Source organism: Nannobrachium achirus (assembly GCF_963921795.1).
Source record: "Nannobrachium achirus genome assembly, chromosome: 12".
Lineage (NCBI taxonomy): Eukaryota > Metazoa > Chordata > Actinopteri > Myctophiformes > Myctophidae > Nannobrachium > Nannobrachium achirus.
Window position 1 is genome coordinate 58,185,045 of NC_137832.1, and position 14,609 is coordinate 58,199,653.

The 14,609-nt window shown below is 44.7% G+C and overlaps 1 protein-coding gene across 1 annotated transcript; it reads right to left on the bottom strand.

Moving 5' to 3' along the window:
- Window positions 1-11,390: 11,390 nt before the first annotated feature.
- Window positions 11,391-12,203, bottom strand: LOC308295878 (surfeit locus protein 4-like; the record flags this gene model as incomplete). The annotated part of the gene is made up of 1 exon (XM_080738951.1): window positions 11,391-12,203. One exon carries the CDS (start codon window positions 12,201-12,203, stop codon window positions 11,391-11,393), a length of 813 nt encoding a protein of 270 aa, XP_080595077.1.
- Between the last annotated feature and the right edge of the window lie 2,406 nt (window positions 12,204-14,609).

Genomic DNA, 14,609 nt, shown 5'->3' on the forward strand with positions numbered 1-14,609 from the left:
GATTCTCACACCAAGGACCCCCCCCCAGTTTGACATACAATAGGCTACGGACCCCTATTTAATGGCATTTCTATCTCTGAGAGTCCGAGAACCCAATTTATATTGCAAAATCAATGTTAATTTAACTGAACCAAATGGACCCGTATTACCACTATTATGTTGTGAACCTCGACCAATCACCTGGAAATCACCTATTTATAATGTGGTTGGCCGAAATGTCATGTGAAGCTCACCAATCCACCAATCCTCAAGCTATATCGGACATACAGATTTGCCATTTCAAAACTTCACAAGTCCTGCCATTGGCGAGATGGGATTTTCAGAACATTGAGCTTGTAGATCAGTATTTTTTTTCCCATTTTTATGGCCTTCTCTGACTTTGAAGTTTGTAAATCTACCTATGAAGGTGGGTTCTTCTTTTCAAAGGGAATGGAGTGGTTTCTTGACATTTGTGGGTTTCTGCAAAAATACGCTCCATTCTCCATAAAAATTAGAAAGGCAAAACAGGGAAAGAAACCTGTGGCAAAAATGCATTTGCAGGAAATGTTCTGGAAAAGAGCAATGAAGAGTTGAAAGGGCACATCAGTATACCCGTTTATGCCTGTCTGATTGGCTACAGCATAAGTTAACACAGACTCACAGATACATAGCATATATCACATTAGATTGGACTTGTTTATTTCATTGCATTGTTTTTGTAAATAATAATAATCTCGCAGTTTAACAGGTTTTGCATAATTTGGTGGAGTTGCATCGTTCAGGAGTAGGCTGGTGGCTGTTTATAAACTACACTGCACTCTGTCAAGGCGCCAACTTGCTCCTTGTGCACTCGTGGCCATATATTATGGTCTACTTGTGTTGTGTGCCAGATCGGTGCTGTTCGGTGCTGTCTGTAGGTTTGTGGGTGGGCAAGTTGCCACTCTGCCGAGGTGCCAACTTGCGCCTTTTGTTATTTATCTCAGGTCGCACTTGTCGTTGGTCAGGTCACCAAGTTGGAGACGTCATTCACCCTAGGTTTTTTCAAGGGTTTTCCCATTGGATAACGTAAACACAGACAGACAGACACAAGATCACAGAACGCAGTACTTGCTGGAGCAAGTAATAACCTGGAGTTTGTGATATATCTATGTTGTGGTAAAGGGCACCACACTGGGTACAGTTGCATACCCAGCTTGCATTGTTTACAAACTGACATAGTTCCTGACCTGTGTGGTCCCAGAGAAGGCCGCAGCCAGCGGGCTGATCAGACCGTCTACTACGCCATGATCGGTGGTAAATTTCACACAAGTACGGAGCCCTGGGAGACTCCGGTCAGCTAAGTATTATAGGGATTAAGTGTTGTTAACAGACAAACCAATCATATTTCTGAGTGACATAAGTTATAACATGAGTCCAGAGGTTGTAAAGACCAAACCGACGGCTAGCACTGTGGGCTTTCAAAAACAATGCCCCAGAGCGTCATGTTTTTCCAACAACATCCTTCCTTCGTGTGAGGAGTCTGGAGATGATCCACATGGTCACGATCTGCCTTTGAGCTCCGCGGAAGGCAAACAAACAGCCATCAATCACACGGGAAGTCATCCCTAATTACAATGCGTGGTGTCTGTGCCGGGGTAAATCCGTTTGGTTCGTCATGTCAGCGACTGCGCTGCGACGAATGAAAGGGCTGCAGTCAGTGCAGTGTTTGTCTTCTCCCATATGGTTCGCTAACCACGTGCCAAATCAAAACAATGTGAGCCGGCTGTGCCGTGACGTACAACTCTGGTCCACGGAGCCGGACAGGCGTAATGTTGTCTCCGCTTCAAAGCGGATCCTTTTCACACAGTCAAAACCAGGAGTGCTCGTTTAACTCTGAGAGTATACAAATGGAACCCTTGCGGCTCCGCGTGGTCATCTGTACACTCTCAGAGAAACACATGGATGAATGAACTCTGAGGACGGTACTGTGGGCTGTGCCTTCCATCTGTGAAAATAAATTGTGGTAAATTCCACATTTTCCATTATCACAATATTGCTACTATGTCCACGTCATAGTGCTATTGCCATGTTCCACTTAAGCTTTGATTTAATCAGCCTTAAAGGAGAAGACTTGTGTTCAATAATATATTTTTTGAATTTCTCGCATTCCTAAGACAAAAATGATATTATAGTAAATTTACCGCCAGTGATTTCGGAAAGGGATCCAAATGCATTTGGGTCCCTATCTGAAACCAATGGGGACATTTATTGTAATCAAAAAGTCGTTTTGGGGTGAACTACTCCTTTAAGTTATCCTCTCTATATCCGTTCATCGAATTTTGCTTTTCTTTCCCCATTTGTGTCATTAGTTAGGCTACTAATCAATAATATATAAATAAATGTTTGCCCTAATAAACACATCAAACCTTTCAGAGACATTGTGGTCATTGAGCTCTGATAGCATCTTTACTATTGGTTATTGATTGTGGAGAGAATGCCGTTCACGTCCTACCCTTACACTGGAATGTATAGACTGGTCTACATTAAAGGGGCATGGAAGTAGTTTGTTTTCCAGTTCAGGTTAAAAGCGGATAAAAAACTCATTTTCATAGGCGTGTTCAGCTCGTAGGTTGGGAGGCGGAGCATCAAGTGGGCATACTCGTGCAGGCACGTGCACACATAGACATCAAAGGGGGCTTGAGCAGTTTTTACTATGGTGAAAAAAATGTAAATGCTCTCTTCCCATGCCATACCTGAAGGCAGCATTCAAGAGTATTGCCTTGTCCAAACTCTCCTGGACTTGACTGGAGCATCTCATGAAAGAATTGCCCTCTCTGTGTAGAAATCCAGCATCGAAAATAACCAACCTCCGAGCTTGGAGGTCTGCTATTTTCGAGGTTTTCACCAAAAGGCCCTTTTAGAAATGTCAGCCTCTGCCTCTCTAACATTTTCTGCGCGTCCCTGTACTCCTGCGAAACTGCTGCATCTGTGCTTGTTTCATGGACACACCACAAGCCAATCATTTTTTAAACAACCTTTTCCTCCCCAATTTAGTCATCATGCCAATCAAATCCTCACCCACACACATTTGTTTTGTCTCCTACTGACAACACAGCCCCCACCGCGATGACGTAGGGCCTACTCATCCCTGTGCCATGGCATTGGTCCGACATTTCATTGTTCCTACATCCCATTAGTCTGAATCTGGTGAATGTTAACCTGGTGAAAATACTATGCCTAAACCTAAACCAAACCCTAACCTCAGTAAAACCAGTAAGACTCCCTAATCGGGAGATCTCCACAAATATCACAACCTCCACCTCTCACGTCATACGGGCAGCCATAGTTACACCTGGAATGTTGAATCTCCATATATGGAGATAACCTACGCATCACACAAAGTCTGACCTCACCAGCCCATACTTGGGCATGGACGACTTATATCTCCATATACGGAGATGGCCATATATGGAGATACGATGACATCACAGAGTCCACAGCTGATGATGTGGCGTGATGTCATACAATACACAAACAAGCCCTATATAAAGGGGCAATTCTCACCAGGGAAGAGAGCATTCCTCGACTCAGACCTTATCGCCAGGATCAACTAAGCTTATAGCTTATCATCACATCCAACCATCTTAAGATACTCAGCTAGTGGGGAATGCTCTCTTCCCTGGTGAGAATTGCCCCTTTATATAGGGCTTGTTTGTGTATTGTATGACATCACGCCACATCATCAGCTGTGGACTCTGTGATGTCATCGTATCTCCATATATGGCCATCTCCGTATATGGAGATATAAGTCGTCCATGCCCAAGTATGGGCTGGTGAGGTCAGACTTTGTGTGATGCGTAGGTTATCTCCATATATGGAGATTCAACATTCCAGGTGTAACTATGGCTGCCGATGTCATACTGATGTCAGCAGTGTGATGTCATACTGATGCGGAGATATGAGCAGGGCAAAGGTGTGACGTGTGACCGACGGACGGACGGACGGACGGACGGACGGACGGCCGGTGGAGGTTTTGATACTAAACTGCGACCTTACGGTCGCAACTATGCCTAAACCTAACCAAATTAGGACTAATGAGATGTAGGACTTATGGGCAGTCCCCCTCATCCCGCCCAACACTCCCTGCTGACAGGTGCCGCCCCAGCCCGTATAGGAGTGCGTGCAGGGAATATTATCACCCTCCCCGTCCGGCTTACCTCCCCAAAACACAGTCCATTTGTGTTTGCATAGATGCCCGAAAAAGCCAAATGCACCAAGTTGGACTCTAACCCACAACCTCTGTGGTGGAGGGGCAGGGACTTAACCACTGCGCCACCCGAGCAGTCAAGCACCCTACACTTTGAATTCTTGATTGATTGATTGATTGATTGATTGATTGAAGACTTTATTAGAAGTTTGCATAGGAAAAGGTACAGTTTCATGACGGTACAGTTCACTGGTACAAGGTCTACTAAAAGGAGATCCATGAAAAGACTAAGCTTATTTCCACTGGAAACCATTGAAGTATCTCATATAACATTGAATGACAGACAAATAGAACACAGTACTATGCAGTAGATATGTAAAGAAAAACAAAAAAAGACAGTAAGTCTAAAACAAACAGTATATACAGAGAAGGGGCAGGGGAGGGTAGGGTTGGGCTAGGTTCATTTTTTACCAGTTGCGAACGGCTGCTGCCTGTAAGTGGTTTTTCAGGGCAATTTTAAAGGATGCTAGTGATCCACACTCCTTTATGGCCTTCGGTAAAGCTTTCCACATTTTGGTGGTATAGCAGAAAAAAGAGTTTGACCCTTTGTTGGTTTTGACTCTGGGTTGAAAGTGATCTGTGGCGCTGCCTCTGGTGTTGTAATTATGGACATCCTTAATGTTTATAAAGTATTTTGAAAGGTACTTGGGTATCATAGTGGTGTAGTGTATCTTGTACACCAGGCCCATTGCAAGTTGCTGTACTCTGTCATCTACTCTGAGCCACCCCACTCTTAATTGGTGAGTAGCGGTGAGGTGAGTCTGATAGGGAAGGATAAGCAGGACCCTAATTAGTTTATTTTGGGCTGTTTGGAGTTTAGTTTTCAGGGCTTGTGGTGCGTCACGATACCATACGTGGACTCCGTAGTCAAAGAGGGGCTGGATTATAGCACCAGCTATGGTCTTCAGTGTGTTGAAATTGACCATCGGGGCGATCCTCTGTAGGAAACGAGTACACGAGTACATGACTTGTACGAGTACAAGTACAAGTCATCTTTTCACTGGAAAGATTAGAAATTGCGGGCTACAAACATAATGTGAGCTTGAATATCACCTACTTTAACTATTTTACTAGGTATATAGTAGAGTGAAAGTCACATAAATACCCCCCCCCCCAAAAAAAAAAAAACAAAGATATTGAATAAACTTAATTTGTATACTAGTAAATTACTCAAGTAAATGTTCTTTGTTAGTGTCCATCACCGCCTAAATTCTTCACCAGATAATGTTCACACAGCTGCTTTGCTTTGCGCTGCCGGTTTTTTGTCCTCCCCGTCAGCTTCTGCCCGTTGTCGAAGAGTTCGCAGTTTTCCATGTGCCGTGTGGCACCCATCCCTTCATCTTGTTTCACTTTGTGCGACTTTACATGCTTTACTTTATATTCTGTTGGATTAGTTCACTTCAATTACTCATTCCCTCCCTGTCAAAAGGAGAAGAAGAAAAAAAAAGCCGCCGTCTTCGAGATGCACACAGTCTTTTGTCTCTGGACAGATGTGCCCTAAAGACACTCTTGTACCCGCTAAGGCTAAGAAACCGCTCACACGCAAATGTGTGTGCAAACGCCAGCCAGAGCCTTCAATCAGCTGGTATTCATTGTTATGTGGCATATGATAAAGAGAGACCGCTCCTGCACACGCACGTCTTTAACCACTCTCAACCTCGCAAACCCCCTATTTTAGGCTTGTCACTATTGGGGCCGGGCCGCCGTGGAATGTCAAACAATTTACACATTTCTAAATGTCTAAGGTACTAAAGGTTTTCTGTGTGTACCAATAATGAGGCTGTAGGAGGAGGTCCATTTAGAATTGATTGATAGATTGATTTGCGACCGTTAGGTCGCAAGTTACTATGAAAAGCTTCACCGGCTGTCCCTCCGTCCGTCACGTCACGTAACACTTTTGGCCATACTCTTATCTCCGCCACCGTTGCCCCTATCCATGCCAAACTTTGCACACAAACTTCTTGGCTGCTAAATCATAACCTCCGCCCCTGATTACACGGCTCCTACAGATTTTGCCCTAAAATCACGCTAAGCGGTACACAGCATCTCTAAAGTCATGTCATCAACATGGATCGGTCCCATTTCCCATATTCCCTCCTGATTGGCTACGATTGCCTTCTAAAGTTTGTGTATGCGACGTGACGGTCGCTTATCTCCCGATTAGGGAGTCTTAGTGGTTGATTGAATACTTTATTATAGATTTGCATAGGAAAAAAGGTACAGGACGGTACAGTTCACTGGTACAAGGTCAACTCAAAGGATAAAGACCACAAGAAAGCATTTGGGCTTGTTTCAATTGGAGAACAGGTGTCAGTGTGTGTGTTATTTTTAATTTCTTGCATGAATCAGGGCAGTATATACAGCAGATTTGCAGCAATGGGCCAGTATCATATTATCATGATTGATTATGTGACGTTAATAACAGTTGTAGATATTATATTATCATGAATGATTTTGAGTGACGTTAGTAACAGTAGATTATGCCGTATCATACATTACAGATTACATGATGTACTGTAAGAGTCAAGATGTCTTTCCTAGGTCTGACAGATATTGTTTATGTTACTTACAGCTTGTCCTTGCAATGCCAGTATAACTAAGGTTTGATTTCCTGTGCTTAGGGCAGAATCACGGTACCACAGGCCTGTGGTACTCCTATGTACAAAATCACTTGTACAACTCATTGTATTAAACCACCACCACCACCACCTTATGGGCCCGAGGAGGAAGACCAAGCACGACCCTAATTAGTTTGTTCTGGGCTGTTTGGAGCTTTAACTTTAAGGCTGCTGGGGCATCGCGATATCAGACAAGGACTCCGTAATCAATGAGGGGCCCAATAAGAGCACCTCCTATACGGACAGCGCAGCTTTGCAATGTGTCGAACATTTGTAGTCATCCAATGCTGTGGGTGTGTGTGTGTGTGTGTGCGTGCGTGCGTGCGTGTGTGCGGGATGCTCAGAGGAAGCCAATATGGTTTTAATCCAGAGCACTGCTGTAGTGGGAAGGTCTGGGAGCAGTCACTGTTTCTTACAATAACACATTTCAGAGCTCCTCTCGTTGCGTGCCATCCCTGGTGCATCACGTCACGTCACATCACGCACACACACACATGCACGCCTGCCCGGCCACGCGCACACACAAGCGCACGTACGTACTGTATGCACAGAGAGGCACACACAAACAGAGATTTTGAGGAAAGAAATTTTTTTGTATTATGTATTGTTTGTATTATTTGGGCTAATTATGACCCCCACATTTGTGTATTTGGCCACGGACCACCCCCCCCCCCCCCCCCCACCTGAAGATATTTTGTGTCAGGGACCCCCAGAAGAGATGATTTGTGTTCAAGAATTTCAAAACAAATTCACTACATACTACCGTATATGAGGTCTATGCATTCAGAGTAAATGGTAGATGGTGCATTTATATAGCGCCTTTATCCAAGGCGCTTTACAGAGATTGTGCCTGATGGCGGAGGAAAACATGCAAGGCACCACCAAATTCAGAGTCTTGCTAAAGGACTTTTCAACACCAACTCTGGGGGAGCCTGGGATTGAACTGGGAACCCTTCAGGAATCCCCCGTGTTCTAATGACGGTTTCTCTACCCCTGAGCCACTGCCACCCACCATGAGTCTATACTGTACTATGAGTCTGGACAGACATGGAGGTAAACAGGTAAACAAATTGTGACATGTTTTCACGCTTATTGTAAACTACCACTGGTTAATAACAAGGACAAAATAGTTGGAGTTTGAAAAATAAAATAAAATAAAAAATAAAAAGACAGAAGTAATGGTGGCAGTTCATTTAGAATTGAAAGAAATGTCACTGTGCATTTGTTCTCCACATCTGATGTGGTGAAATGAGCTTGACACAACAGCCAAACAGTACGGTGAGTCACACCAGAACATCCAGTAATGATATGATTAATTATTCATTTGACCACATCAAACACTGGAGGATATTAAAATGTTGGAGTGTTTAATCACACGCACACACGCACGCATTGCATTCCACACACACACACACACACACACAAGCAAGCAAGCTGATTGCACACACAGTGAAAACAGCCGATCTACAAGTACACAACGCCTCGCAGTACGAGTCGTTGTGTGCTTGTAGATCGTGTGCTTGCAGATCGTGTGCTTGCAAAACGAACGGTTTTGGACATGCAAGATCTTCACCCGACAACGACAATATACGTTCAAGTTCTGTAAGTGCATTTAAGTGCATCTGGACAAATATTTGTATATATACAAATAGACAAAGTCCACGTGGCTACTACTGACTCTTCTTAGTCTCATTTTCTTTTCTAGATGGCAAATTACAGATATGGCATTTCACAAATATTTCACACTATTGGCCAAGCTTTGCAGGACATGTTGTGATTGGCTAGTGACGCTTGATGAAATTAACTCATATAAATAGCACCCCTCACTTCACACTAGGTATAAAAAAGTATCCGGGCTCTGAAGCGTGGCCTATTATTATATCATAAATAGCACTTCTCTCTTCACACTAGGTGTGATTCTTTTGTGGGGCTAACCGCTCCAATACGTGACTTTGTGTGAATGTCCATGCTAAATGGACAGCCAATCAAATACGTATTACGTATCCGTATGTCCCTTTTCTGATGGGACAATCAGTGCTTAATTGTCAATGAACAGGTGCCGGATCCCGGCCTGCAAGCGTAAACTGCGCGTGCAGGCAGTTTTTTGAGCGGTGCAAACCGTTCCTATAAGTGGCTGTGCGTGTGTCCGTAGCCTTTTTCCTCAGCGTTTTGCCATAGTAAAATGTGTGTGCGTAGCATCATGTTTGTCTAGTGATGTCATATGTCGTATGTCTGTAGCCTTTTTCCTCAGCGTTTTGCCATAGCAAAATGTGTGTGTGTCCTGTAAATGTACTCACCCAGTATAACATTAACACCAACATTTGGCACATGTGGCCCATCAGAACACTGGTAGTCAATATATCAATTTGGAATGATCAATCTGAATAACTGGCATATTAAAAAATATATATTTTTATTGTTAACAAAATTCTATGACACCATGTATGTGTGTACTGTATATAGCGTGTCTATTGTGTCACTGCCACCCATGAAGCACGACATCAGAAACATTAGAAGAAATTGAATAAAAACATGGAAATATGAGGTAAAGAAAAATGCTGCAGCCAAAAGGTCTCTATTTGGAAGGAGGAAAACATAAATGACCAAACAGCACTATTTTGATTGACAGGGAAGGTCCCGGACCAATCAAATAGGTGCCTGATCCACTGGATCCAATCAAAGAGGTAATCAAATAGGTGCCGGATCCACCAGATCCAATAAAAGAGGTGCCGGATCCACCGGATCCAATCAAATAGGTCCCGGATCCAAGAGGTGAGGGAACATGTTCCCCCTTGTTCCCCCACAAATTAAGCACTGGGACAATGTAATGATGAGTCATGTGGGTCTATACTGTGACAACATGGGGTCTATCGTCATCATCGCTCACTTCACACAGGTGTGATTTATTTCATAAATCAGTGCTATTGAACACCCTCCGTCTGGTTCAAAACACTTCTAGTTTGTTCATACTGGGAGACCCTAAGATTCTGAAAAACATTGCCTTCCCTTTAGCAGAATGGATACAAACTGTCTTAATGGCAGGAAGGAGGCTGCTGATCAAGGACTGGAAAGCTTCGTCTCTTCCGGCATTGTCTCACTGGGTCAATGCAATAGGCCAACTATCCTCATATGAGAGACTGTCATATAGGCTACATGATAGGAATCCTATCATGTATCCTATCATAGGATGGACTTTTATGAACTAAAATGGGGTCACTACCATCTCCACATTGCGGGACTCTGAAGCGTTCTAAGCTTGTGGGCGAGACATACCTACTGGTAAACATTTCCAGTAACTTGATGGTTTAGCTGTGGTACTCCAATTGCCTCTGTGTTCTTGAACCGTGTATTATTATTATTATTCTTTGGTTATTGTGTTTTTTTCTTTTTTTTCTTATGTACTGTGTTTGTATTTGTCTGTGTGTTATGTGTTTAAAATTTTAAAATTAATAAAATACTAATCATAAAAAAAGTGCTTCTGAGAAAACTCCACCAAAGGGGGGGTGGAGTTTAGGTGGTTCTGCTATAACTGCAGGCTCCACGCCCTCTTTTGGCCTCCAACCTCATTGTGAACCTGGAGGTTCATTGGGCTGTTCTCATCAATGGTAGACAAAACAAAGCTCCTAACTCAACTTTCTTCATTTTATTTTTTCATTTCCTGAAATGTTTTGGTGCAGAGATATGCAGGCAGGTCAGATATTCCACATGCTCCTGACATGTGAGTAGAGTCCGATACTGTATACAGCAGCGGTTCCAGAACCTTTTTAGCTCGAGACCCAAAAGAGAAATGTGACGTTTGCCTACAAGCTCACAACGTGTCGCTACTTCTTAAACATGTTTTTTTTCACATGCATTTATTACAATTTTTGATGTATTATTTATTAATGGAATTACTTACAAAATATCGGACCTGTGCTATGGTATCAAACACGACACACGTGCGACACATCTCCTTGTATGGGCCGTTCTGTCTGTGACGTCAGTTATCTCCATACATGGAGTTATGTGCTCGGACACTCACACACAAAGCCAGACGTAGGAGCAGTTGGCATTAATAAATACGAACAAAATGTGTGAAACAAAAAAAATAGAGGATTCATTCACTCGCGACCCAATGTTTGGTACATACCAGGGCAGGAATTCAGGACGGCTACGAAGGCCATGGCCGTCGTGGGGGCCGCTCTCCATTCAGTATAGGGTTAGTGTCGGAATGGTAGTATATGTCTGAATGGGGGGATGCACCCGGCCACTTTCCCCTGTCTCTTTCTGGTCATGTAGACACCAGTGTCTTTTGTTGAGATTCTGAATTCAAAAAGTCCCACCCATCTTTAAACCTATCCAGTGACTTTGGTGCAAGGCTCATCATGGATCAGATTGTAAATATTGTTATTTATTTAATGTATTAAATAATGTATTAAATTAAGATCTTGTCTTATTTGATGGCCTTCCTGCCCTGGCATTTGGCTTTGTGCCCTAAAATAATTGCCAACACTAAAGGCCAAGTGGCCTTGCCCCTAAAATGATGAAATTCCAGGCCTGGTACCTTCCTACCACTCCTTCTTCTTCTCGTCCATGGACACTCCCCCGGGCCCCATGGCCACCACCAGCAGCAGGCCCCCGATGACCGAGGTGGTCTGGAAGAAGTCGTACTTGAGGAAGTCGTGCATGGGCTTGCTGGCTGGGATGGTCCAGAAGGCGTTGAGGTAGACGTTGCAGACCAGGTGCCACAGCACCAGCGACAGCGCCGCCAGCTGGGTCTTATAGCCCACGGCCACCAGGAGGATGAGGGCCGAGCACACAGCGTTCTGCAGGAGAACGAAGGGGCTGGAGCTGACACGCAGCAGGGTCATGGACATGAGCACCAGCAGCACCCGGCCGCCCAGCTGGATGTACTGCTTCGGGGAGCGCGTCCCCACGGAGGGGACCCCGGCAAACACGCTCTTCCCCGGCTCGGCGTAGGACTCGGCCAGCAGCAGCAGGACGCTGCCGACCAGCGCCAGGTTCCTCATCAGGAACCTCACGCCCCACATCATGGGGTAGGAGACGGTCTGCAGGGCCACGATGCCGATCAGGACGTAGCAGGCGCGGCGCACAGAGCGCCGGCCGAGGACGAGGCCGCAGGCGCCCAGCTGCCCCACCAGGTTGACGAGCACGAAGCAGGTGCCCAGGAGGTAGCCGCAGCCCCAGGTGTGGTTCATGCTGTCGATCTGCTCGTCCCACTGGAACCACATGCGCAGGCCGTCCTCCAGGAAGGTGCTGATGAGGGCGAGGCGAGCCAGGTGAGGCAGGTAGCGCTTGGTCACTCGCAGGAAGGTGTCGGCCGTGTCCTGGGCCGTGTTCACCAGATCCTCCAGCCCCATGCTTTATACGACTTATTAAGGCTCAACGTGAAGCAGTGTAGTCCTTTGGGTGATGATATGTCTGTGAGCTATGTCCAAGGTGTAACCCCAGCGTTATCTTACTTTACAGTAATTCCTGTTTGCCTCAAAAGCAAAAGGCTAGAACGAACAACTTTCGGTGTGAGGCTTGTACGTCGCACGACCCCTTTTTTACAATTCCTGCTCGGAAAAGATGACGTCATCCCAGACAAAAATGATTAAATAAGAAGTACCATGACAATGATTCTGAAGCACTCCTGTTATACGATGATGTGCCTGGGCATTTATGGCCTGATATTAACCCGGGAGATCACTGATGTCAGCACAAGTCGGCGTTGTTAGGCAACGGTTGACTCCATGAGTGAGTGTGTCTGGACAAAATTGAATCGAGAAGAATCAAGAATCAACAAGTATGTCCATATATGGACCTGGCTGACGTCACTGTACTGACGGCACAAATAGGCATTGTTACGCAACAGTTTATTTTCTCTGCGAAGTGGAGGGGTCTTTCTCATCCTGAAGGTGGTGCCAGGTGTGTCCACTGCAACAATTGGTTCACAAAGTGATATGGATCAATATAATGTCACTGCATTGCCTATTTCTCACTTAAAATGTTTTCCAAATCATTTGAGAGCTAACTGTTTAGCTGCGAAAACAAAGACGTGTTTTTGTTTACGTGGCTGACATGTTGAATACGGTAACAACCTATCACCGTGACCTGTAAGGGTTTGTTTGGGGCCCTATTAAGGAACTATCTCAACTTTAATTTCAAGCAAACCCAGTTTTATAAGCAATAAGCCATGAACCCCCACTATTTTTGAGCTGTGCTCCTGGAAGGAGATAAACTCCAACATTTGTCCCTTTGCTTTGTCAGTTTGTTGTATGCCCCGGGGTCACGTTGGCCAAGTTTTGCTTCTACATCTGGCCTAGAGTTCTGACCGAACCAGACCATACGCGACGTTTTCGGGCCGGGTAGTGCCTAAAATGTATACCAATTGGTCGGGCCGGACCTCTGGCCTTAATGTTCAGGCCTGTTGAGAACTCTAATCTGGCCTACATTTTTTCACAAAGTGCCCAAAGTTTGTTGTAGGCCCAGGGTCACATTGGCCAAGCTTTGTGGGGCGCTTAACACAATTAGTGCCTCTTAATCTGAAGGTTGCTTGGTGCCTCGGTGCCACGCGGTTTCCTCCATAGGCCGCCGCTATTATTTTGAAGGGCTGGAAGGGGGTTGTTTTTGTTTTTTTGGATTATCACTTGACGGCAACGATTACGTCATCTAGTCACATGACAGTGTGGGACAAGAAGAGGCAAGATGGCTGCGCCCTGCCTTGTGCCTTGTTTACATTTAGATCTGCTGCAAAATGTCTCAAAATGGCTATTTTGTTTAAATTAAGTTTCTTTATGGGCCTCTCCATTGACTTAACATTGAGGAGCTTCACTTCGCGTGCACGCCCAACGTGCGTTGTAAACAAATCGCCGACATTACCGATGCGAGCGGGACCGGAGCGACATTAAGTAAGTAATAATATCTTTACTGTATATACAGTAAGATTCACAGTCCTCACCGTCAACGGCGCCATGGTATTAACCCTTTCAATGACGGTGAGGACTGTCAACGGCGGCAGAACAGTTAATGAAATGAACTCATAAATAGCACTGCTCACTTCACACTAAGTGTGATTTTTTTTCAATCTCTAGGACACACACAAGGAGAACGAGCCAGATATGGCAAATATTCCTAATATGAGCAAAGTATACGCAAGCAGTAAGATGAGGCAGAAACGCTTCTTGCGGGACCGTAGCGTTAGTACAACGTTCGATAGTTCGACGTCACATTAGTCCGACGCTGGTGAATGCTATCATAGCATGGGAAATGCTAACCTGCCAATGCTGGTGAATGTTAACCTGGTGAATGCTACTATGCCTAATCCTAACCCTCAATAAGTCAAACGTTTTCAGATGACCAAACCTGCCTTCAGATGATGTCACTGGTAGGTAGGTTTCTTAACTATCCATTGCGCTCCTACATAGAATGAGTCGACAGAAATAGAGCCAGGAGGGCCCCCAAACTACAGCTTTTTTGTCCTGGGGTTTTTAGCAAGGGTTCTGTCAGCATCCCTGTGTTAGCTGAACGGGTGGGGTTGTAGGCAATATGAGGATAGGTTTAAAATGAGTAAAGTGCTCCTTTAATGTCTGTCTCTCTCAGCTGTCTCAATGTCTCTCTTGTCTCAACTGTTTAACGTCTCCATTTGCTCTGTGTTAGACAGCCAACTCTCTTATATGTGAAAATGAATCCTGTAAACTGTAAGAATGTGAATGGTGGAGGAATATTCCTGGCAAATTCACATCACTTCAAAGAGAACAGACCTTTAATATAGTAAATTCCAG